Raw genomic sequence first — 27220 nt, 5'->3', positions numbered from 1 at the left:
AATATTTGATTTACTTTGTGTACTAATCCTAATTTAATTCAAAAAAATATTACCATAAAGATTTTGTTTATCATAGAAGAGCAATTTACTAGATATTTCATGACAATATTTCCCCCCCCCCCAACAACCACAAAAAAGCTGGTGCATAGCTGGTCTTGTAATCTTTGCTCTGTAATATAAACTTGTCTTTTGTCTTCATCCTCTGTCAATTTGGATGCATTTCCAACATTTTCCACACAAAAAATGACATTTGAGGATTATAATATCACTGAACTAAATTGTAACATCTTCTATTCTATTGAAAACAGCACCTACAGTTTTATGAAAAATGAATAGCATTTCCAAGAAAAACTTGATCTCAGAATAAATCATCTACTGAAGGCTAGACGGGTGTTAAATTAAGTCTGTATAAGGGCGAGTAAAAGGTATGTCAAAAAATTTAACCAAGTATTATTGAAAAATATCATGGAATCGTGAACAATAATGGACAATACTTCTATGTTGAATTTGTCTCTATCAACAGGGCGATTCCCTGCATTGTGGAAGGTCGCTCTGGTGAAACCACTATTGAAAAGGCCGGGCCTCGAAACAGAACCGAGTAATTTAACGCCCATTAGTAATCTTCAGTATATTTCTTTAGTTAGTACAGGCATGGACCTATTGATGGACAGATGGACATTCGACGTGATTCTTTCTTTGATCCAATGAGAGTCGCCACCTGCTGATTATGTGCATCTTAATGAGAACATTTAGCTGTTTTAACCACAACGACTGCGTAAGCATTTTCGGTCATTGACAAAGGAGCAGTTTCCCCCTCTTGGGTTTTTTGTTTGGATGGCGTGCTCTGTAAAAGTGTGTCTTTAATAAAAACATCCCACATGGGGAGCAGCAAAATTGAAAAGCTGAGGATTTTGGTGATATGAAATGTAATATTACTGATTCGCACACTTTCGCACACACTCATGACCTTATGAAACAATTAGAAGGCCATGATCTTTATAAGCCCTGTGCGTTGTAACTTTGGAATATTATGAGGAAATTGGGGGAAAAGGGATTTTAAATCTTAACCAATCCAAATATAACCTCTATCTGGTAATATCAACATATTTTTCAAAATAAAATACAGTATACGGAACAACAATTTCCAATTATAAACCAGAACTTTACATCGATTTCCCATGATTTAAGCGATTTATTATCTTCTGCGCATGTAGATTAACATGTGTAAACTCAATATCTTGAATCTGTTCCGGCTCATTGGTGGTGACCCTCATGAGATCAAAGTGAAGAAAATTGTGCGCAATGTTATTGAGACGACATAGACGGAGACCATCACAATGAATTCGTTAACTAAACGATGAATGTCCATCCGTAATAGGTTCATGGTAGAAGGCGTTGCTACTCAACACATTAGGGACTTTTAGATTGAGTGGACGAGAACACGACGAACGCCGACTGATCATGTGTGTCAACGTACTCAACTGCCCATGTCACTTGACTACAATTAGAAATCTTTTAGATTGCACTCGACGATATACATGCATGCAGAAAGTAACACTATGAACATGACGGACAAAGAAAAAAGGCCAAAATATACAGTTCCTCATTCTACCCTCAACAATAGGCCATTTTTGTAATATAACCGAATTTAATGCATAAGTCTTTGTGAAATGCCCCAATTCAAATGATTTCATTCACCTGATAAGAATAATAGTAGGCCTATTTTAATAGTCAGAATGCAAACTGCATATATTAAATGTTGCTAGGTAGGTCAAGCCATAATGTTTGTCCTACCTGGCAACAATTAATGTATGCAGTTCGGATTCCGTCTATTGAAATACTAATATTCTTATCAGGTAAATGAAATCATTTGTATTGAGACACTTCACAAACACTTATGCATTAAATTTGATTACATTATGAAAATGGCCTATTGCTGTGGTAAACATCCCTTCACTGCTATTATTTAAACATGTGTCGAACAGGTGAATATGCATGTGACACCTGTTCTACACATTTTTACATAGTAGCAGGAAAGGGATGTTCCTTTGTCTACCTGAGGAACTGTATATTTTATGCACACGCGGCATATACTATAGTACCGTACTAGATTTAGGAAAATCAAGGTTGACGCATTCTCGATCGCCGACTGAGACGACGTGACGCTTGCGCAGTGCCTTAAAATGACGTCACATGTTGCAGTCAAAGCTGTCGACGTGCAAATTTAAAAGTCCGTATTATTGAGCACATTGAACATCAGTCACTCTTGCCGTTTAATCAATCGGGATACCGAAAATTTCAACGTACTAAAACAGCACTCCTTAGGATCAAAAGTGATCTTCTTATTTTATGTCAATGGACAACCAGAAGATAAGTCTACTGCTTCTCTTTGATATGAGCAGTGCTTTTGACACGATATTTTTCATGTTAACTGAAAACTCTAAGAAGCCATTTTAGAATTGATGGCAAGGTTATCAAATGGATTGAATCCTACTTTTCAGATAGAAAACAGAAAAATGAAATTGATAACGTTGTCTCTGATGTATTCAATGTGCCTTTTGGTGTCCCTCAAGGGTCGCGTTTAGGCCCTCTGTTGTTTGCATTATATACAAGCAGACTCCTTAAAAATATCCATACGGAGTTTCCTAGTATTAGTTGTCACTGCTACGCAGGCGACACTCAATTATACTTGTCTTTCTGTCCTAACACACCGGCTGAAGATCATTGTATTTCTGAATTAGAAAAATGAGTTGTTTATATTAGAATTTGGATGTGGCAAAACAAGTTGATGTTAAATGATAAAAAAACAGAACTTTTGGTCATTGGTACTCCAAGCCAAGGTTGCTAAATTCAGATCGCGTAGTGTATCAGTTGGTGACTCCACCATAACCCCATCTGATACAGTTAGAAACTTAGGTGTGTTCTTATTTGATACCCACCTGAATATGGATTCACATATTACTAAAATATGCAAATCAGCCTATTTAATGATTTATAATTTGAGACGCATTCTTAAATACTATCATGCACGCATGTGTCACTAGTAAACTAGATTAATGTAATAGTTTATTGTATGGATTGCCAAACTCACAAACTTCCAAGTTGCAGGGGGTTCACATACATGTGCACGACTAATTTGAAGCCTTCTAAAATTCTCTCTAATAACCCCACTTCTAAAGGAACTGCACTGGTTGCCAGTTCGCCAGAGAATCACATTAAAAATATTAATGATAGTTTACAAAGCTCTAAATGGTCAAACTCCTAGTTATGTTACTGAATTGTCTCATATCAAGTCTCAAACTCTCGGACGTAACCTTTGTAGTACACAAGACACATTTATGTTACAAATACCCCCATATAAAACCAAAGTAACCCTCGGAGACCAGTCATTTCTTTGTGCTGCCCATAAGGAAAGCCCCATCATTAGATAATTTTAAATCAAGACTGAAAATTCACTTGTTCATATAATAAATATAGCACAGCATTTACGAGCACTTGCAGCGCAGTAGAATATATCCATATAGTTATTGCGCTTTACAAATGAATATATCATGTTATACGATGTTTTGTCTGATTTAAGCTCTTGTATGGCCATCAGTTTGATACAGACATCAGATATACTGAAATCTTAGATGTGGCGGGTAATGTATGTGACAAAATAGCTCGGAATTAACATCCTTCCTGGAAGTCAGCACATGAAATGAAAGAATGATAGGAAAACGCCCTTGATTGATACTTGTTGTTGGTGTATGATTGTATATTTGTGTATTCATTTGATCGTGACGGTGAATAACCTCGAGGTGAGCTTCTTATTTCCTCGTAACGAGTTAATCATGTTTATTATTGTATTGCTTAATGTTATATACAGGAGATTGATTGCTCCCGTTTGATCCAATGATCACTGTTATTTATGTGTTGATTATTGACGCCTAAGAGAGCTATCCGCTCCCTTTGACATTTGTAAGTTGTGCGTATTTTTTGTATGCCCAAATTATTATTTGGACCTTGATTATTTGTTTTGATTATCCATATTAAATCGCCGATATTTAATTATACTAACTTATTGTGTGATAGTGTGGGTTTTCTCGGGAGATCGTAAAGTTAAAAGGTGAATCCCCTTGGAGGAGTTCAACAGTATTGTAACGAACCAGTCCGTTACAGGTAGCTATCTTGCAGAAAACGTAGAGGGCGTAGTAAGCTTTTGGGGCGTAAGCGTTCAGAGCGCGATTACGGACGCACCATGCGTTAAGCAGCTCTCGGAGACTATAAATAGCGGTGTTGTACGGTGACTTCGTTAGTTCGACGCTGGCTCTCGTAGTTAGATAGCGAACTCTCCGCTCCGCTCCAACTGAGCTAAAATAAGAAAAAGGATTGGAATCGAGATATAGAGTTCCTACAAAATCAGTTGAATCAGTTCCAGTTTCCAGAGATTAATCCAGATAATTGGTGTCGGTGTTAACTATGATAACGTGTTGGAGAAGTTGACCTATGTTTGTATTATTAAAGTATACAGTTAAACAATCCATCGTTTCATAACGTGTAATTAGTTGAGTCTCCATAGACTGACGTAATATAACCCTCTCATAGAGAATACACATCCAGCTATCCAAAAACACCTCTCATCTCCACACCCATATACTTTAGGAAAACGGAGCCACGTCCGGGCCTCTAAACTACAAGCCAAATAGAAACCTCTCGCCTTAGTCAGGATGGCAAACTCTTCGTCAGATGACGGTGATAGAGGCAAGGGACAGGCCAGCCCTCCAGCATCCAGGACCCGTTCTAAGATGAAGGGCCGTTACAGTATCACCCCACTACCACAGACAATTTCAGAGCTTAATGTAGTTACACCACCATTGTCATAAACATCATCATCATCATCATCATCATCAACGTGTCGTTGGCATCATGCTTCACCCCTATACTAACCTGGAAAATGATCCCCAGCAATGTAGACACTCCTAGTCCGTGCTTTATTGGGATCTGGCTTGAGTTGGACAGCGAGACCAGAACTCATTAGGGATGACCTTTCCATGGACATCTTTGCATGTAGCATGTACTTCCCACTGTCAGGAAACAAGATAATGGAGAAAGATGAGATGTTTGTTTCTAAAATTATCTGATATCTGTCGTACAAAGAATCTGCGTGATTGATCCATTGACTTTGTGCATCAGGTGATCATATACAATTCCCATCAGGTCTAACATTTAGTGTCTTGGTAAAGTGCATACTGTATTGTGTCGTTATAAATTTGCGTGTATCTACGATTTAAGGCACCAGCATGTGATGATGCCATCATTACGTGTTTGATATGCATGCAAATTGATCACTTCTTCATCATTGTTTGCGGTACAGTGAGATGCAGATGATCATCAGTAGATAAATAGATATCGGCTTCAGTCAAAGATGTTGGCTCAGTCAGTAGATCGTCCGACTCACAACATGGAGGTCGTGGGTTCGAACCCGACCGCGTCATACCAAAAGACGGGAGTTGCTGCTACCTTGTTTGGCGTTCACCAATAAGGGATAGAGCAACGTCGATCTGGCGCCGCTCACTGGCTGCCGGGCTCGCGCTCAATTGGGCAAAAAGAATTTCTATTTTTCGGTTTCACTTAATAAAATTTGGAATGGACTTTAAAAGATTATTATTATTATTATAAATCACATACATGTATATACTGCCTTTATTCGAAATTCTTGTTAAACTATGGTACCTTTAGTGATGTGGAGGCGATCATTTTCCTTCAGGGTTATGCCCCTCATGAAATTAGCCAAAGGTCATGTCACGTCCTCTCGTGGAAGTATATATTGTAAAATGGCTGAGCTTTGGACAAAAAAAGTAGCCCGGTGGTATAGTCACTGATGGCATAGCAGTAGATTATGAAGGGGCAAATTCCTCTTGTTTTTAAAGATTTATTTCTGACTCATTTTTCATTCACACATGGTCATGCAAACAATCTCAAACACTAGCAGTTACAGTACACACATTTGTTAAGCTTCCTTAAGAAGCAGATTTGTGTTTTGCTTTTTGAGTGGTCTGCAAACATTGTGTATAACTCTTTTTTTTTTAGCACAACTGCCATCAGGGTTAATCATCAAATAATGACACTTCACATTGCTGAAATGTACCACCCTACTTCATAGATAACATAAATCTACTCACTAGGGACCGGATATGGTAAGTTTCCCGAAAGTCACTTGACCACCTTCGAATGGCATTGCTGTCAGTGACGCGGTTGACAATACCTGCATGCAGAAAAATTTGATGACGAGACTTGTTACAATCATGAAAAGAAAAAACAAACACAAAATAATGTAACGGAGTTGAATCACCGTAGCGGGCGCATGTCAGTGAGTTAATTGGGGGTTGGGGCCGGTAATACCTAAGTCACATTTGCTCTACGGCTAAATACGGCAGCCATACGCCCCCGAAATCGAGAGATATCTGCAGCGGCCGCAGATATTCTGCAGTGGCCTCAGGGTCACCCTAGGGCGTATCCCTATCTCCACGGGCCGAACGGGTCGCCGTGGGATTATAACGCGGAGTTATAACTTTTTTTCATTTCAAGGTTCGCCGTAGCAATTAGACACGCCGTAGCCATGCCGTTAAGCGGTTCCACAGTGACCATACGTCGGGAGTACGATGGCCTTGCGTTTGCAATGCGGCTGCCTTGGTATTTGTATTTAAATTTTTACTTCCCCGTGATTGTATAAAATATTGGATTTTTATGTAATAGCTTTTTTATCCAGACCCCATGTAAGAACAGGCGTATTTTGTTAATAGGCCTGAAATGGGCTATCCGCCGTATATTTATTTTAATGTATGTAGTAGTATGGTGGGGTACTGCGTACCCCATGCGTCCCCTATATGGGACTGGGCCTTTACAGCCAACAAGATTAGGAACCACTGATTCATTGAAAATTTCACATTCTTCTTTAAAAATGTGAGAAGACATTTAATAAAATGGTGAAATACAACATTTACCTTTAATGCCTTGTCATACTGCAGTGAGATAGGTGTGGTGACATCGGAGATAGGATTGCCAGATTTATCACAAACTTGAAAGCCCAATGGATTGTTGATCATGGCGCCGTCATATGCTATCAGTGTCTTGAAAGAGAAGATGAACAAATATATATATTTGATACTTTATGGATTCTTTGTCATCATTGTTATCTTTCTCAGCATTCTCAATGACCTCAGACTACATGATCACCATGACAAACATTATTAACGTAATCATCTACTCCACCACCACCATCTAACAATCATTCGTCTCTGCATCCACTACAATCACCGCGTACAAATATCTACATCCCTTCCATTGTCCAAAACATATTTCTTAGCGCCTTCAACTCCCCGTACAAACAATTACTCATACCCAAGTTCCAAGGCAGCAGCCAAACCTTCCCCTACCAGGTGATCTGACAGACATTGTTCCAGGCTTTATTTCATCAAAGATGTATGGTAAGAGTTACAATTTGGTTTTAGGTAAGGTTTAGGTTTAGGCTTAGGTATAGTGCTTAGTCCAGGGATGACGTTAGAAATTAGGTAAGTGTAGGATATGGCCTACTGAGCAGTTGTCACCAGAGGCGTGGTGCTCCGACATATTCTCTAGTGACAATTGCTTCTGGACTTATTTCATCAAAGATTTAGGGTTAGGGTTTAGGTTGATTTTTTGTTATTGCACAACATTGACACAAAGCAATTGTGGCTGGAGCAAGTGTCGTAATACTGACTGGAGCATGTGTTATCTAACCCCTAGCCACCATACCTCCTCTGGCATCCAGCCCATCACAAGCAGCTGCGCCGGTTGGCCAGGAAGCACCTCTAAACTGATGAGATCTGTGAAGTCGTTGTATTTCACCAAGACCGGCCTGTCCCCTACTATTGAACCGTCAAACTTGATATCCCCAAGACTGAAGCCCACATTAGGTAGAAGGGTTTTCTGCAGGACTTTGGTGTCTAGATCTTCTGCCTTCACACTGAGGTTGCTCAGGGAATCATGAGGGAGCTGTAGAAGGAACATGAGATTCTTAGTGATATGATATTGCTGCATGTCGATTTAGAACTGTTGATTGTCATCGAAGGCATTATCTCAATTTTGAAAATAACTTTTGAAAGAAAAAAAAAAGCTATCCGGCAAAATAAATTATGGGGCACATAATTTTGATGAGTAAAGTGACGATGCTACAGAATTTCTTTGAAAAAAGGTACCTTTGACTTTGGAGCCGGGCATAGCATCCATGTTTCAAGTGGCTCTACAGCTTATGTATAATGCAATATGGTACAAACTTTATGAATTGAACATGTTCTTAGGACTTATTCGTCTTTATTCTCTTACCTTCTTTATAATGTTCCCATGTTCATCAATGACATGGACGACAATATCACCATCCAAGATCTCTCCAAGCTTCACCTTTACACTTTTTTTGCTTTGACACTTGATGTGCTTGGCCTCGCCAGGGATTGGCCTGAAAAAATAACAATTGTAAGGATTTCAAACATTTATGGTTGTTTGTTTTACCTGACTGCTTGGAAAGCATTTGCATGATTGTAAGGAAGCAAACAGGGGACCGACGGTCTTCTCCGATTGACTCGGTTTCGAGGATTTATGCCCTACCAAAGGGTACTAGGCACTAAGCGCAAATATAACAGTTGTTAAGATTTTAAACATTCATTTTTGGTTTGTTTGACCCGACTACTAAGAGCACGTACATGCTTGAAGGTAAGCAACCAATGGAACAACGAATTTAAGTCTTCTCAGAGGGAGTTGGTAATTGAAGACTATCTCGAGAACGGGACGTACAGATGTACGTACGGACGGACGGACAACCCCCAAAACACAATGACTCTGACTACTTCGTTGCGGAGGCATAAAAAGGGCACTAGAGAATCGACTTGGCTTCGAACCCTAGACTTCCTGGTTTCTTGGTCAATGTTCTTCCGTTGACTCATCATGCGTCCTTGCTAACCATTAAAAACCCACCAACAACAATGTTCCCGGATATTATACAAACTTGTTTTGATTGTATTGTTAATTTAGTTAGGTGGAGTTTTATTCACTTAGGATGTGTTAAAAAAAATACAGGGTAGTTATAGCAGTGGCTTTAGGTCTTTTGTTGTTGATTGCCCACATAAATATTCTATAAGCAGCTGAAATAATAGTATTTTGTTAATGTAGGTCATCACTTAAAGCTTTTGTAATACAGAGTGCAATCCTGATTGTCATATCTTCACGTCGTTGAAGTAGATGCATCTGTTTTACTCAATACTCACTTGATGTTGAAGGAAAACTCCAGGCCCGATCCATCTGTGAGTCTCAGCTGACAGAACTTGATATCTCCCACCGATTTTGGGACCTTGATAGGGGGCAAGTTCCCCTCCATGACGGTGGAGGTGTCGAAGGTGCGTAACCAGGTGAACTTGAATTTGCTTGCCTGTTCCTTCGTAATCTTCATCTGGTTTTCACCCTCGTCATACAGAGTAAAACCTAACAGACAAAGAATAAAATGTACTTTTTAATTTTATTCTTTTTAAAATTGTATAACCTTTCCAAAAGGAGTATAACAATAACAAAGAATACATACAAAAGAGGACAACTAAATATAAGATAACAAAGAAAAGAATCCATAAACTGCTGGTGGATTACCCAAACTAATCAAGTTTCTGCAGAAGGCTCTCATTAGATAACGGTATAGCCTTGAATCAACATGTGGTAAACTACCTTTTTTAAATCCACCACAGCAAGTCTCACATTTCTGATGGTGATACTTTACAAGTCTCATACACAGATACGTGAGTATGCTTTAATAGAGGCGTTAGTTACACAGATACCCTTTTTTCCACCTCCCATTTGCCACTTTTAAACACACAACGTCACATTATCTAATTAGTATACTTGATGATTATCTGTGTTAAAGTGTTCAATAGTCGAGGACGAGTTTGTAAACATATCTTTTTAATGCATCCATCAACTCGATGTACAATAGCGGATCAGTAACGTATTATCTTAATTTAGCTTTGAGAACTACAACATAGGATTGGGTAATCGGTCGAACTAGGAAAATCTGTGTTTCCCTGTCGGTATACTGTCTTCATTTGGCAATTCCTGATTTTTGAATAAATTGGGATTGAAGGGAAATCCAACCCAAATAGACTACTCTTAAAGAAAGCAGAAAATCAGAGAAGCAAACTGATGAAAGTTTCAATTTAATCCGAATAGATTAGAAAAATTATGATTTTTGAAAGTTGCAATTAGCACTTCAAATTTGCTGAAGCAGTAATGTCAATGGGATGTTATGTGCCGGACTAGTTCTTTCCCATCTGTTCCAACACACCAAATTACTAAAATTAAATTTTTTCAAAAGTGCATTGCTCAAGAGGTCTGTTCTTTTAAGAGGACCTATACTAATATGCTATATACAATATATTTTGAGTAGTGCCCCATGGGTACGAGAAAAACGGAAATTAATGATATTTGTATACACGGCAAATGGGAGAGTAAATCCACGTCCTACGTCACAATCAACTGACCGAACTACCAATTTGAGATTCGCATAGACTTATTCATAACTTCATTATTATTGGTCCAATTAATTTCAAAATGTTGTCATTCTTTTTCTGTCATTTTTCTGCGTACATACAAATCGACTTATTACAAGGGTTTAATTGCCCTTTAAAGGCATCGTTTAACAAACTTGAGTCTGCGATGCATGGCCCTATGTGTTATCAGTGTCTGTCGGATACGTTTTATATTGAAGCCCTAAACGAATTGCGCTTCAAAATGATCATAAAGTGCCTCAAAAAAGTAAAAATCTTTGAATGACCAGTTTTACCATACCCATTTCCTTAATAGGCTGTAGTGTCATAAAAACCGTTAGGAAAACGAAAAATGAAATTTCGATTTCCAATCATAAATATCTTGATGATCAGACAGGCGATCGGCTTGTAAAAGTCTTGAGGTTCCTGTCTGACCTAAAGGATTATAATTATCGTTGCAGCATGAGCTAAATCCAGGATTTTGTTTCAAAATCTGAGACAAAGTTACCCAATCCCTTTAATCAACACAAACGAAATCTTCTTTGTAAATCGTATCTTTGGGAACAATATCATTACACTTTGTGCAGATATAATGTTTAAATATTATCAGCTCTATATCAATCGTTTTAACAGCGTTTCTAATTGATAATATAATCTATATAATATATCCCTTGAAATATAACTGTTCTCTACTCACGCATGTGTGATGTATTCTGTCCGGCCGTCCACTCAATGTCTTCTTGGGGTTTTATCTCGACTGGGTCATCTTTACAGAAGAATACCTTGATCTTACAGGCGCTGGAGCTGGGTTTGACGGTAATGACTTTCTCTACAGAGCTGACTCCTTTCATGTGCTAAGGGAAGATCAAATCAGAGATGACTATTTTCACGTGTCAAGAGACTTTGTCAGAGATTGGAAGTGGTCCAGATTTGCGATAGGTTCATGCCGCAAACTAAATGAATCAAAACACCATTTGTTGTTGGTGTTGCAATATATTGACGTTCAGTCTGCCCTTATCAACAATTTGCAACAAAAAAATCGCAAGAGTTTCTGACTTTATGTTGAAATGTGCATTGTAAATGTTTCATCCATATTGAAATTGACTACGGTAGTACAGTTTGGCTCTTTTTTCAATTAAGCAAAAACTCTGTTCATATATGTTTTGATATGCATTAATAAGAGGTAAAATGGCTCAGATAACAGGGCAGGATAACTACGATTCTAACAAAATATAGGTGAACAACACTCTTCAACAAACATACATTTTAAATGACCTGCAAGTAGTCCTTCAAATGTGAGGTACAGTTATATGTCCACTGAAACTCCTTAAAAGGATAACTTGCTTTTTCATCAATCAATTATTTTAATCAATCTCAATATTTTTAATAATCACTATCTTATAACACATGTTAGGAGGAATGAATCCATTCATGGACAGGAATTCTTAACTGTAATGCATTGGAGAATAATGAGGTTGAAATCATTTTGAAAAAAAGTTGTTGCATTCAAAGTATCGGTTATGAAGTTTCCAACTTACCGGTAGTTCAATTTTGGCAGTGATCTCGTGAGATTTCTTGGAGATGTTCTTGATGAAGATAGGGTTTCCAGTAAGAGTAACCTTTCCTGAGTTACTGCAGTCTGCTCTGTATGAAGGCAACCCATCCGCACCATGAAACTAATGAAATAAGAAATAAGGGTTGGACGATTATGGATTTGTACAGGTTTTATAATTGCCACTTAACCCTATCTAGCCTTGGCTATTTTGAAACTGCATTGCTTGGGGGGGGGGGGCTTCTAAAGCCCCTGCACCTATGATCTCGGCCGTGAAAAGGCCGATCGCCGCGAAAATTCGCATGCATGTCAAGTGAAGTTTTTTTTTTTTTTAATCCACTCATTTGCATATTTATAGTAATTTATGCAAATAAGAAAATCAAATTGAGATTTTTACCCATAAATCATATATTCTTCATATTAAAACATTAGTTTTCACTACATATATTCTTTAGACCATTTGGGATAATCATACAACATCAACAATTGAAAGAGCCAGGTTAGTCCTTATGTTATCTTATGTTTTGAACTTTTGATAATTTTTTTTTCTTTGTTTTTTAACTTATGTATTGTATCATTTGGGGGGCGCCTCTGGGGTACTGACGCCACATGAAAACCCTCGATGGCTCAGGTAAAGACCCGGTGGCTATTCTTGAAGAAGGGTCCCGGATTCTGGTATGTCATTCCTAGTACCTCAGGTAACACTTGATTGTCACAATCAGTCAATACAAGACTAGTACAGTAGTTGGGATGGGCCGACAGGCGACAGCAATCACTGGCGTCGGGCTTCAGTTTAAATCAACAGCTTTAAACACTGTATATTGTGCAACGGCCAGCATGATGATTTAACAGATGGACCTGAAGCTGTGTTCTGGCGTACTTTTGAACGTTGCAACTTGTATATCCTAGTGTAAAGCGATCATCGGCCTTTTGTTTAAATCAAAACGAATTAGGGCTAATTCTGACCTGAAAACAAACCAAATCTCGGAGCATGGCCTGGACCGGATATACGGATAAGCGAATGCCCTGGGTCCACTTCTAACTTCTGTTTTTAGCCCTTCTTTCTACTCATTTTACTTTCCTTTCCTTGCTTAGCTGTTTTAAGAGGGGAGTGTCACCCCTCCCTGTGCAACCGCACCTGCTATTGTGATGGAAATAAATAATATCTCATACCTCGCACTGGACTTCAATATTTTGGTGCACAGAGAAGTTCCCTGCTCTGTCTCTGATCTCCACAGATATAGGAAACTCTTTGCCATTCTCTATGCAGAGGTCACCAGTTCCTTCAAACGTTGGCACAATGATCTTGTGTGGCTCACCTGTAGACAAAAAATGTATTGCTCTAAAATGTAAATAATAATAACATTGCCAACAAAAGCAGCAACAGCATCATTATCGACCACTCCCAACAACATCAACAACAGCACAGACATAAGAGAGCTCTAGCTTAATAAAGTGCACATATCATGCTAAAGGCGCCTCCAAAGAGTAAAGTACTACTCGGAACATGTACACTATCAGGTGCAGATTAGCAATTGAATACGGGTATTAATAATTATAATGTAGATTTCTTAGAAAACTAGTATTGAAGTAGCTGTGCGAAGGATTTAAACTCTTTCCAAACTCAAACATTCTTGTAACAATGCAAAGGGGAGACCAAACCAGGGAGGTGTAAGAAAGGAGTGGAAACTCTTGTAATTTATTCAAATACATTCGTGAGTGCTAAAGCGTAACGATGGGATTTGTAACATTCCACTTGGCTTTGAAGTTCCATGCTCCGAGCCGCCCTTCTACTGCGGGGAATTTCGGAGGCCAGGCACCAGTTTCACATTTATTAAAAAAATATTAAATTTCCGGCAAAATGTCAGTGTAAATTATAAACTTAATATGGGGATTGTATTCGGAATAGTGCATCAAACAATTTTTCAAATCTGGTACTCCGCCCTCACTATAATTTGTGTGCCAGAGTTGGTAAAAGAACAATTAGATCCTGACGATACTCGGCCCCCTTCTGTTCTTAATCTATATTAATGATATAATAAAATGTACACCTTTCTTACATTATGTATTATTTGCAGACGATACTACTCTTGTAGCTTCACACTCAGACTTTTCTTTCTTGATTAATGCAATTAATATTCATTTAAAATGTGTGCATTCTTGGCTTTTATGTAATAAATTATCATTGAATGTTCTGAAAACTAAATATGTTATGTTCCGTAATCCCCAAAATAAGTCAGACGTTTATAATGATATATCCATTTTTATTAATACTACTAAAATAGAGAATTGTTCAACAATTACATATTTAGGAATTGTGTTAGACGAACATTTATCATGGGATCCTCACATTAATTATACTTGTTCGAAAATTTCTCGCAATATTGGTTTACTTTGTCCCATGAGACACTTTATTCCTTTACGAATTTTATTTTTGATGTATAATGCCTTTATTTTACCCCATGTTATGTATTGTATTATTGTCTGGGCTAATCCTTATCCTTCAAAATTAATTAAATTACACCGTCTTAAAAAAAAAAGGCAATACGCATTTGCTCAAATGCAGATGATCTGGCCCCATCACAACCATATTTTTACAAATTTAAAACGTTGAACGTTTTTGATATTAATAGATTAAAAATGGGTATACTTATGCATCGTTACTTTTTAGATACATTACCGGAATACTTGATGAATATGTTTTCTTTAAATGTCCATGTCCACAATTATAATACTAGACACAACCAGTTATTCCATCAATCAAAGGTCACATCTCACTCTCTTTTTAAGTCTACTCGGTTCGTTGTTCCAATTATATGGAATACATTATCCCCCTTAATACGTAATACTCAATTTGGAAATTCTTTTAAAAATAAGTACCAGCGCTATTTACTGTCTCAGTATGTTTAAGTTAAATGTAATTTAGTATGTAACCGTCAGCTACCTGAAATATATATAAATGTTTTTCATTCTTTGTAATGGATGTATCAACTTGTCAAGCCACATAGGCTTTTACTGATATACCCTATTTCATTTTCCAACTATTTGTATTTAAATGTTATTACTCTATTTCACATATTTAAGTTAATTTTATATGTACATTGTAAATGTTTATACCCTGTTTTTTAGTGTTTTTTTTTACTGAATTTGAAATAAAATGTATCAATCAATCAATCAATAATAATTTTCAGTCTCAGGATTGATAGCAGAGATTGAACTGCATAGAATATCATCTTCATAATCATCCGCATTTTACGATGACGTCTCAACAAATAACATAAAAATAAAAAGATATTTCGAAAAATCGGAATGCATTACTCATTCTTACATTATACGTATGGCATATTAAATAGGCAATTTTTAAGTTTAATTACTTGAATTTGAAAGACTGTTAGTCCAGTTTCACTATGCAACCTTGCACGTGTAAAATCTATGTATGTGTACTTGATAGCGCCGGCTCCGGCTCCCTGACCCAATTGTGAAGTCATGATTCAGTAACCGTATATTTCAATTTCAGGCCATGATTTGAAGTTGTGAGAAGGGTCTTGGAAAAAGCAACTGAAGTGTTTAATTGAACTTTACACAACTTTGAAGCAAATGGTTCGTGTTCTCAATGATATAAGCTTTCCTTGCCTGTGTAATTTGCCCATGTTGTGATATATCTTCGTACAGCTACTTTAAGCACTATACAAATGTGACTATTATTTTCATTATCATCTCATTTATTATATATTTAGCAAATTAAGTTCAATATCTTGCCAAAGAACATCGGATTCAGTACCATCATAATTCTCATCTGTATCATCCTCATCATGAACAACATAATTGGCGTCACCGTCATCATCATCATCACCAGCATCATCATCATCATCATCACCATCCTCAACATCATCATCATCTTCACCATCCTCAACATCATCATCATTATCATTCTAATTGCGTCATCACCCGAATCAAACATCACCAGCAGTCTATCGTCTACCAGCTAAACTCTCTCTCCTAACAACTTCACACCTGAACAAGTGACCTGCCATTGCTTACCGGGCAAGATTCTGATCTTTAGTTGTTGAGTGGGGATCTCCAGTCCAGGTATCGTCACGGTCATGTTGAACTTCTTTCCTTGAGCCGATCCAACGACCCCGGATGCCTTCACTTCTTTCACTATAAGAGAGTTGCCCTCGATTTCCACCTTCTCATAGCTCATGACAAGGCCACTACAGAAAGAAAAGAGAAATCTTTTAGCTTCCCTCCGTATTTCTTCATAATCTGATACTACACTTCCTTTTAAAACTTCTACAAATAGGTCTTCTTACGATTCTTAAATAGCCTCCATTTCTTCTCTGTTTGCCTACTACATAATAATGTCCGAATCTATTAGCATTTCATTACTCTTTCAATTTTTATGCTGCCCTTCCTTCTTTTCCTCCCCTTATTATCTTCCCAATTTCCTCTTTATTCTATATTCCACCATTTTCATATGGCATATTCTTAACCCCTGTATCTTAATCTTGTTTCTCTAAATTATGAACTGTTGATTATTAAGTACTAGAGTTAATTAAACAATGGCAATTCCCCCAAAATAGATTTCACTCATAAGGCTAGCGCATGTACTTAAATTTTGTTTGAGAATCTGACAGCGTATTTGATTGCATAATGACAATTCAGATTTTTAAAATTTTGGTAGACAAACCTGATCAGTTTACATTGCTTTGAGATCGGGTGATGACATTGTGAATAATAATTAGATTAGATAATTACAATACTAAATCCTAAATGCTGACGAAGAAATCTATCTAAAATTGTATACCTCGCTTCGAGTACTGGTTTGAGGTTAGGCGTTGGCTTGGTGGGATTATTGAACTCGTCTTGTAGCAGAAGAGGGATGTTGAATGGGACGTCTACCCTGAACGGCGGATCCAGGATATCAATGCTAAACTTGCTTGATGGGCCCTCTATAAAAAAAAAAGCACAATGAACAAGCATTGATATCAATCCAAATACTTGATGCCTAACCTATTGCAAATACAGTATACTATAATTTGATTTGTTTTGTGTACCAATACTGATTTAATTCAAAAAATGATTACCATCAAGATTCTTGATATCATAGAATAGCAAGTTCCAGATATTTCAGGCCAATATTTACTCCCCCCCCCCCCCCCCCACAGACTTGTCCTTTGTTTCCATCCTCTGTCACTTTGGATGCATTTCCGACATTTTCCTCACAAAATATGACATTTGAGGTCCGGATTAGAATATTACTGAACAAAATTGAAGCACCTTCTATTGTTTACAGCATCTTCAGTTTCATGAAAAATGGATAGTATTTTCAAGAATTAAGGGTGCTTCAAATTTTGATCTAAGAAAAAAAATCACCTACTGAAAGTGAAAAGGGTGTTATGCTAGGTCTGTATAAGGGCAAGTGAAAGGTTTGTCCGAAAACATAACCAAGTATTATTGAAATATATTATGGAATCGTGAACACTAATTGACACAAAAATAAGCATCTTTATTTGATGTGTTGTCTGATTCAAGCTCTCGTAAAGCTATCGGCTTGATACAGACATAGGTTATACCAAAATCTTAGATGTGGAAGGTAACGTATGTGACAGAATAGCTTGGACTTAACACCCTTCCTGGAAGTCAGCACATGAAATGAAAGTATAATAGGACAAAAAAACAACTTCAGACTCACCTGTACTTGTGAACTTGATCTTGTGACATGGCAGAGGGCGTCCTCCGAGGTCAGTAGCTCCTTCATCCCTGAGTACTGCCTGCAGGATCAGGGTATGGGGACCTATGTTCCCGACAATGTCTAAACCAATTAAAACAGAGGTGCAGTTTAATCTTTGAAACTTCACTCATTTGCTTCAATGTAAAGAAGGGTATATGTGTTCAAGGTTAAAAAATGTAAGGTCCCTGTGTATATGAGCCCCACAATTTTAAGTCAAGACCCCCCAAAAACCCATTTGCCTATAGACTCTTAACATTTTCAACCTGGGTCCTGTTTCATAAAACTTAATGTTATCAATAAGAAATGCTAAAATACTCTGACACATTAACTCTCAGCCAACGAGATGCCACAGTTTCAGTAGCTAATAACAGTTATTCTAATTTGCTATTAATAACAAGTTTTATGAAACGGGCCCGTGACCCTCTTTGTAATATCCCAGTCAAATCAATGAGACCGATAAAAGACTGACACCTGCCAAACAGAAATGATGTCACCCTGAAAGGCCCAAAATCGGTGGGTCGGTGTGGAGTCAGTTTGGTGGTGGAACTGAGGTATGAAATTTATTGTATAATATAAACTTTGTAATATCGCAGTCAAATCAATGAGACCGATTAAAGACTGACACCTGCCAAACAGAAATTATGTCACCCTGAAAGGCCAAAGATCGGTGGGTCGGTGTGGAGTCAGTTTGGTGGTGGAACTGAGGTATGAAAGTTATTGTATAATTATAAACTTGGACTGTGAAACCAGTCATCTCATTGGAGGATGAGAATTATGTTTGTTATCTAACATTATGTTTGTTATCTGTTATCACTGTTCCTCTGCAGGTATGTATCTATATGACTTTCTTACCCATCTGTTTGAAGGAGTATGCCCATGTCTTGTGATGTTGACCCATGTGGGTTACTATCACCTTGTCACCGCAATCGGCTGCAAGGATGAAAACAATGATAAAGAATTTCTTAATAAATTAGTATAATTTTGCTATTAAACTTTAATTTTTCAGTTTTTATTATATGAGAAATAAATCTGCCATAAAGTGTAATATATATGCACACTGTCACTCAAAATGAATAACCAAAACCTTACTGATCCCTTTCAGAGAATTGATAAAACAAAATATGATATTAATGATAATAATAATAAGTCTTGTTTACGTAGGGGAGCCTCAAAAGATTTATTCTATACTTTGATTTGATTTGATTTGATTTATTTGTGTCTACATCATTTTTCTTTTTTTTCATCATACATTTTCATAAACATAATATTGGTTGATTCAATATTTTAAGTGTATATAATTTTATACAGATACTAAAAGAAATTAAACAAATGTATTGAATACATAATTAACATACATTTGATGCAGGAGGGCTACAGAAATAAGCAAAGTAGCTTGACGTGCCCGCTGCCCTCAACTTAGATACAACAATAACAATTTTTAAAAAATGACTTGCAGAGAAGAAAAGGAAAGGGGAGAGAAGGAGCGTTGGTAATAATACAATAAATCTAATTCATCTGCTGATTCAATGCAGGTTCATTCATGGATGGATAAACGATGCTAGGTCATGGACGATTACACATCATTGTTGAATGTACAGTCACTGTACACACGAACATTAAAGATAAACTTTAGTACTGGTAATGCGATTGCATTGTAAAAGAAAAGGTGTGGAAAGGATCAGAAACAGTTGATCATGTAGCATGTAAGTATTGGTGTGCGCTGCAAGGTTCTGGAGTCATCAAAATCATAATAAATTTGACCGAGTCTTGGTAAAGTAACAAGCACTGTACACAAAGAGCTTTATATGGGACAACACACATGGTGTCGGGGCTAGTACTACCTTCATTTCCTTGTCTTTCTATGCTCATTACTCAGCCAGTATACATTTTCTTCCAAAATTATGTAACACATGTCATTTATTTGTAATCTTGAACATTCAGTGTAAGTTTCGTTTGATTCTGTGAGAATTATTATTATTTATTTTTTTTACCAGAACTGGAGTTTATCTTTAATACAGTAGAATTACACACGACAGGATCAATACTTAGACAATAACATAGTTTTAACCGCCTCCTTAAATGAATACAATGTCCTAAGGTTTCTTATTTCAATGGGCAAAGAGTTCCAGATGTCTCGGCCGGCGTGTCTAATAACACTTAGTGGAGAAGAACAAGGGGGTTATGTACATTTCTGACGGTATTTGGAGACAAGGCAGGAAAGCCATGCTTTGTATCAAAATAACTATGTACATTATTTAAATAATTATTTCTTTAATAGAAAGGGAAAAAGGGACATTATGTCCACACATGCACTCTTTCCCATACACACAAACACGCACTTATTGATCTTTCTGATGAAAAATTAAAGTTATAGGTTAATGCAATTTTGAGTTTTGTTGTTATAAATATAATTTACATAATCTGTTAAAACTATTCAGCGATGGGCTCAGTCTAATTTCTACAGGTATATCATTCCAAATGTTTGGGCCCCTTAAGAAAATTGTATTTTGGGAAACTAATGTCCTTACCCCTGGAATATGACAATTATTTAAATACCTGGTCTGGCAGCCATGAATATTTGTATTGAGTTCAAAATAGTTTAAAAGTAGTATGTGGTAAAACAAATTTAAAGCACAAATACATACAAATTGCACATAGATATATATAGATATCGCATACTCTTAAAAGTTTAAGGTTGTAAAAAAAGAGGGACAAGGTATTGGCTGTGCGATGTAATTATTATAATTGTCCATACAAGTGGTGCGATATCAATATGTTATATAAAATCATCAATATTTCTTTAGGGAAAAAAATCAATTTATAAAATACACCAACATGTTCAGCTCATATATTGCAGATTACTACAGTGTGTTCTTTCCAATCTAATTATCACCAATTGTGACTCCTAAAAATATTAAATGTTTGACTTGTACAATAAAAGATTCCTTAAAGATAAACTTAAGTTCTGGTAAAAAAAATGAAAATAAATTGTCATAGAATCAACGAAACTTACACTGAATTTTCAAGATTACAAATAAATGTCATGTGCCAAACAATTTTGGAAGAAAATGTATAATGGCTGAGTAATGAGCATAGAAAGATAAGGAAATCAAGGTAGGTAGCCCCGACACCATTTGTGTAGTCCCATATACATGTGCTTGTTACTTTACCAAGACTGGGCCAAATTTATTATGATTTTGATAACTCCAGAAGCTTGCAGTGCACACCAATACTTACATGCTACATGATCAACATTTTTTTTATCCATTTCATACCTTTTCTTTCACAATGCAATCGCATTACCAGAACTCACCTTTAACTTTTATTTGAGTAACAATTGATTTTGGGGGTGCATTTTTTAAAAAGAAATATTGATTGCAAATTTAAATATATATATAACCACTCAACCAGTTTATCAAATTCTGCATTTACCATATCTTGAAGGAATACAATATCTTGATGAGACAAAACCACATCTGCAATTAATATCAGTTCTAGCACTTTTGAAACATTGCAAATATCATTTACATATAAAAGAAATCATAATGGTCCTATAATTGAGCCTTGGGGCACTCCACTTCTTACTTCCATTGTCTGTGACTCATATTTTTCGAGTACAACAATTGTTTTAATAAATGTAATGCTTCCTGGGAGAAATTTTAATTATTTAAACATATTTGTGGCTTACACCCAGTAAATATATTTTCCGATTACTAACAAAGTTTTTAGACCTTCAATGTAATTTCTCTATAACCATAAGATTCCAATTTGTTTAATAACACTGTGTGATCAAGATAATCAATTGCTTTGCTAAGATCTGAAGACAGGCTAATAATTGTTTCTTTATTATCACAGGCATTTGTAACCTTAGGTATAAACTCGGTGATGGCAGGAGATGTAGAGTGTATTGATATTGTTCTCACTAAGGGCCCTGCAATCATATGTAGAATAAAGGTAATTTATTGGATGTCGATTGCATTTTTGATTGTGTTTACTCACAATGCCAAATGATCTTCAACTCCACCATGAGTTTCTTAGAGTTATGCTGAACTCCAGGAAGCCTTGACATGGACTGACCTTTCCTGTTGTGGATCTCAGCTTTGATTTCACCTGTACACAAACAAACAAAATGGGCAATATGGTATGAAAGGTACAAACGAACCAGGGGCCAGTTTCCAGGAGTCTTATATCCCAGTCTCACGGCCAAACCAAGTAACAACTCCAAACTGACCAAAGACTGATAAAGCCATGGCTGATTTTTATTGTTGAGCCTCTTATGAACCTCGTTCCTGTAACTGGGTATGGTTCTGAAAACATCCCCGTAAAACATATGTGTTAATTCCATGATTTCAAGGCCATCCCCTGAAGAATGTATTAATTCTATAAAAGCACATTTTAAAGAAAATTTAGAAAAACTGTTCTAAATGTCTCTAAATCTTCGTATCCTGCTTTAAATGTTTAAGTCCTGAGAAATTTGATTATTTCCTCTCTATATAACTTGTCATGCATCATTGAAAGAAAAAACGTGCATGTCAGCACCAATTAAGAATGGAATACTGTTATCATCATTTTTGTCCACCATTAAGTGATTTTGCACAAAATACATCTTGCAATTCTTGGCAGTCTCTGGCAATGCCATGACATTATGCACTGACCTATGAGTTTCCCAGCTGGTCGTTTCTCTCCTGCATGGACCTCATTTGCCTTAGGCCAAGATATGACAAGAACCTCTGGAAGTCTGGTAAGGAGAAGAGCACACAAAATGTTTTTCTCAATTCCTATGACAGACTCGCTTAAGAATACGCTTTCATAATCTCTACTTTTCTGTCTATGTTAGTGCCCACAGTTTACTGTAACATTTGTTTACTGTATTGCTGCTTTGAAGTGCTGTACAAAATCTTGCTGAAAGAAAATAAAATCAGGTTAACAGAAACTAAGGTTTTTCAATGGTTTCCGGTAGTATGTGATATCAGAAACAACATACTGAAAATGTAAGAAAACCGGCCCCCGAAAAGTGGTGATTTTCCAAATGGCGTCCAAGATGGCCGCCAATACCTTAAATTGGGCATACATCATGATATATCCATCTTAGGGATATAATGTTGGTGTCTTAATCTAGGTTTAGAGGGTTGTAGACTCCATTCGTACTACTTTTAATGGGTTATGGCCACCAGGAAACCGAGAAATCCAAGATGTCGTCCACTATATGGCCTCAAGCTATGATTAGCAAGATTAAAATGGGTTGTAGAGGTCAGGATGTTCATTAAAGTTTAGAGTAGCCTTATGAGGGCCACCATTATGTAATCCAAAAATCGAAACTAAAAGTAGCCATAAATCGATTATTGTGATAAATCTATCTAAGAAGTGTAATTTCGGCCTCGATACCAGTTTTTGGGGTGATGAAAATTCCATGAAGGTGTCCAAAATAACCGGTACATACAGGTATGGATTTTCATTGACAGACCTATACAAAAAAATCTTGTAGCTTTATGCAGAAAAGTTTTGTGATATCGTTGCTACTGTGCTCACTAATTTGGTTGCTGGCACTGTATGAATACAAAACATAGGACATGGTAACTTAGATGAAAAGTGATTTACATTTTCCACCACTTTGCCGTCCAAGATGGCCTGCGGCATTTGAAAACAGTATCGAATCATTATATCAGCCGCAGTATATGTCATTGGTGTATATCCCCCCTTTGGGGGCAGATACAAGTTTCGTTGTCTCGCAGCAGACAAGAATCATTCAAATCCAAGATGGCGTCAAAAATAAAAGTATAATCCCTAAAATCTCCAAAAAAAGTTTCCGTATAATCACATAACAAATGTCTTACGTTATTTCTTGAAAATGTGAGTTTAGTATATATATATATATATATATATATAAATGCAATTTATAACTTTGGTAAATTATGTTAGCATTCAAGATGGCTTTCGTTTTCCTAAATAGGTGACTAGAAGAAGAAGTTTTGGGTCCTAGTAGATCTTCTGTTTGGGTCACTGGTCAATTTACCATCATGGATCCCATTCTGTTAAAAACAAACTCGTGTAGTACATTTACATTTTCATCATCATAAACATCTCCATAACCAGACTTTTTTTCTTTCAAACGAGATGGAGATAACCATATTAAGTATACCCTCGATTTTGAGAACAATGAAAGAACATAGCATTATACTGATCCTTAAATAGAATAGCAAAGAAAGGGATAAATATTTAGCATCTGGTCATATTTAACACCTGTTAAACACCTATATTCCATTTTTTGGATGAGAATTGAGAATTACATTTAAAATATTAATGATAGTCTACAAAGCTCTAAATGGTCAAACTCCTAGTTTCGTTACTAAATTCTTGCATATCAAGTCTCAAACTCATGGTCGTAACCTTCGTAGTACACAAGACACATTATGTTGCAAATACCCCCATGTAAAACCAAAGTAACCCTCGGGGACCGGACATTTCTTTGTGCTGCCCCTAGATTATGGAATAAATTATCACTAGAAATAAGGAAAGCCCCATCACTAGATAATTTTAAATCAAAACTGAAAACTCACTTGTTCATAAAGTATGTATAGCACAGCATTAACGAGCTATTGCAGCGCAGTAGAATATCAGTTCAGTTCAGTTCAGTTTATTTTATTTTTGCACGGCACCAACTTCAGCCAAAGGCTGTTCTTCTGTTGGTCCGTGCGCAATATAAAAATTACATGTACAATTATAAGATAACACATATTATCATAACATATGAAATATTAAAAAAACAAAAAATCAAAAACAAGAACATAAATATACAAAGAAAAATGAAATTATACAAACCAAGATACTACTACCCAGCCCCCCCCCCCCCCCCCCCCCGTCGGCAAAATGCTTGCCTCTACTAAATGGAAAAATTACGGTGGGGGTTGGATGAAATGGACACAATGAACAAATCAGAACTGATCTATGATAATTCATGCATCTTATCCTTCGTGTGTTTGACTTATAACCTTACAATCGCGTGGTTAATTGAGTCCAAAGTTCGACCTGTTGTACATGTGTTATTTAGGCAATGGCGAGCTTGCGACCTATTTTGATGAAATTACGGTGGGTGAACTTTCAAAAGTCAATGAGACATGAGGGTTCCAATGAAAGAGCTAGTAATAACGTACGTCGAGGTGGATGTGCTTTTCGTTTAAACAAAAAAAAAAGAATTTTTAACGATTTTGGGGTAAAAGTCCATAGGCTAACATGTTAGGCTGCTGACATAGGGGGCGTTGTCAAATGAGACTAAAAAACTGAGCTATATGGGCTAAATTTCACACATTTTGGGGTCTAAAATTACCTTCATAGCAATTGTAGGTCCTCAAAGGGCACTAGAAATGTCATAGATAAGAATAAGAGCAATAACTATGCACTTTGAAGGTCTGAAAACAGAAGTTAAGTATCCCTTTAAGGTATTGGTGGTCATCTTGGACGTCATTTTGAGAATCACCTCTTTCCGGGTGTCCGATTTTCTTAGAATTGTATTATGTTGTTTCTGATGTCAAACACTATCTTACGTAGACCGTTGAAAAACCTTTTGTTGCAATGTTTTTGGGGTTAGGTTATTTGTTTTTGTATTTAAATCCGACTAAGAAGTTAAATGAAAGACTTAAATTATTTGTGCAAGAGAAGAGAAATATTTTATCTCCATTATAACTGAATAAACATAGAGAATACCTTGAAATACATTAAGCAAATAGAAAGATGGAAACGTGAATGGTCCTCATCAAGTCATTAGTACTTACTTTCCTTCTTCATCATCGATGGCCTTCTTTATCTGGCCCTCATCAGCTAACCTGTCCAGCCTCCTGAGATGGTAGCTCTTTGTCTCGTTGTACAACAATCTAGGCTCCTACCAAGTAGAGAGGAGAAATGAAAATAAGTTCAAAGAAGCAAAGGTCCTTATCCTCAATTGTTTAGTGCTTGAGAGTTAGTTTGCTGATTATAGAGTGCAAAACAGCAACTTCTCCGTCCTGTACAATTCACCATCATGCTGTAACTAAAATAAAGTATAACAAAAACTTTTCTTTATGAAATTGATTTCTCTCTATCATTTCCTGAAGAAAGAAATGATCCTGTATTTTGTTAAATAGTTATAGTAATTTATAAAAAAATTGAGAGGTTGACACTTGACTTTCCATCAATCAGCAAAATAGTACCAGGCTTAGCTTTGAATGCTTTCGAAAATAAGGGCAAAGTTGTATCTGATCATTTTGGCACTGTTTAACATTTGGATCTAGATAGATTTACGCAGCAGATAACATCAACTGGTCCAATGTCACCAATGGTTTTGAATAGTTACACGGTTTGCTGACCTGTCTACATTTAATGCCAATGTACTAACTGCAGAAGTAACCCGTTAGGGCAGATTTAGATCACTATGCGCATTTAGTGCTGCTTAAATGCATCTCACAGATATTGAGGTATTGGTTATCTAATGACTGACTACAAATAATCTTAAATTGACCCACCAAATACTAAGCCTCACATGAGTCAAGTTGAGGTCTATGGAAAATTGAAGGTTAGATCAAAATCATATCGTACCGAACATTCCTGCAGCACAGATGCCAATCTTTAGTAGACCAATTATTTTGTTCCCTAATGCTATGGTCACATTACCCAAAAGTAGCCTGCTCGGCGGCCGAGCGGCGAGTTTTTAACCAATTCTGCCCGGCAGCTGTCCGACCACCGAGCGGCGGCCGCCAAGGCACCGCTCGTTTTTAGGGCATCGCTCGGTCGCCGCTGAAGTTTTAGCGCGGAGTTAAAATTTGGGCGGCGCCTGCTCACTTTTCACTCGCCGCCCAAAATACGCTCGGTGCCTGGGCAGTCGCCGCCCGGGCACCGACCTAATCGCTAGGCGATGCCTAAATTCCAGCAGCGACCGAGCATGCTACTGATCGGTCGGTCGCTGCTCTGATTTATGACCATAGCTTTAGTTATGGCACGATGAATGCAGAGAAAATGTATAAATGATGTAACTGAGTTTGTCATACCTGCTCAATTTCGAACTCTCCTCCCGTTGCAAACAGCGACCTATTCGGAATCTCATTCCCAAAGTCTCCGAACAACAAGAACCGTTTTACTGACCCATAAACAACTGGATTTGTCCGCAAGATTCGAACCTAACAAGGAATAAGATAAGAATATATCGAGTAAGGTATTGTCTGGCACCAAATTATTACTTTGTTATACATATTATTGGTATATAACCTACTATGTACATTCATGTTCAATGAAAATTATAAAGTAAATGAATGAATAACACATATTACTCATGAACTCACTTTTATCCCATATGACATCTTACATCGTAAACGGAATATTTCTGACATGAACAAATCTCTTTCTCTTGATTTTCTTCTCTTT

General features: G+C 36.9%; 1 protein-coding gene across 1 annotated transcript in view; it reads right to left on the bottom strand.

Annotated features, from left to right (window-relative positions):
- Positions 1-26887, bottom strand: part of LOC105439373 (structural maintenance of chromosomes flexible hinge domain-containing protein 1-like) — a 42311-nt gene extending 15424 nt beyond the window's left edge. Inside the window, exons 1-18 of the mRNA XM_030987310.1 lie at positions 26848-26887; positions 25600-25706; positions 22486-22568; positions 21830-21940; positions 18683-18760; positions 17792-17911; positions 16904-17048; positions 16138-16310; positions 13270-13415; positions 12083-12220; positions 11242-11398; positions 9282-9495; positions 8347-8476; positions 7777-8016; positions 6987-7112; positions 6165-6247; positions 4930-5066; positions 4160-4348 (exon numbers count right to left, since the gene is read on the bottom strand). Of these exons, the coding sequence (XP_030843170.1) occupies positions 4160-4348; positions 4930-5066; positions 6165-6247; positions 6987-7112; positions 7777-8016; positions 8347-8476; positions 9282-9495; positions 11242-11398; positions 12083-12220; positions 13270-13415; positions 16138-16310; positions 16904-17048; positions 17792-17911; positions 18683-18760; positions 21830-21899 (2146 nt within the window). The 5' untranslated portion in view covers positions 21900-21940; positions 22486-22568; positions 25600-25706; positions 26848-26887. The remainder of the gene's footprint in view (positions 1-4159; positions 4349-4929; positions 5067-6164; positions 6248-6986; positions 7113-7776; positions 8017-8346; positions 8477-9281; positions 9496-11241; positions 11399-12082; positions 12221-13269; positions 13416-16137; positions 16311-16903; positions 17049-17791; positions 17912-18682; positions 18761-21829; positions 21941-22485; positions 22569-25599; positions 25707-26847) is intronic.
- Positions 26888-27220: the final 333 nt, after the last annotated feature.

Source organism: Strongylocentrotus purpuratus, unplaced genomic scaffold (assembly GCF_000002235.5).
Source record: "Strongylocentrotus purpuratus isolate Spur 01 unplaced genomic scaffold, Spur_5.0 spur5_contig_839, whole genome shotgun sequence".
NCBI classification, from domain to species: Eukaryota; Metazoa; Echinodermata; class Echinoidea; order Camarodonta; family Strongylocentrotidae; genus Strongylocentrotus; species Strongylocentrotus purpuratus.
The sequence above is the reverse complement of the archived record's forward strand: the minus strand, read 5'-3'. Positions and strand labels throughout refer to the sequence as shown.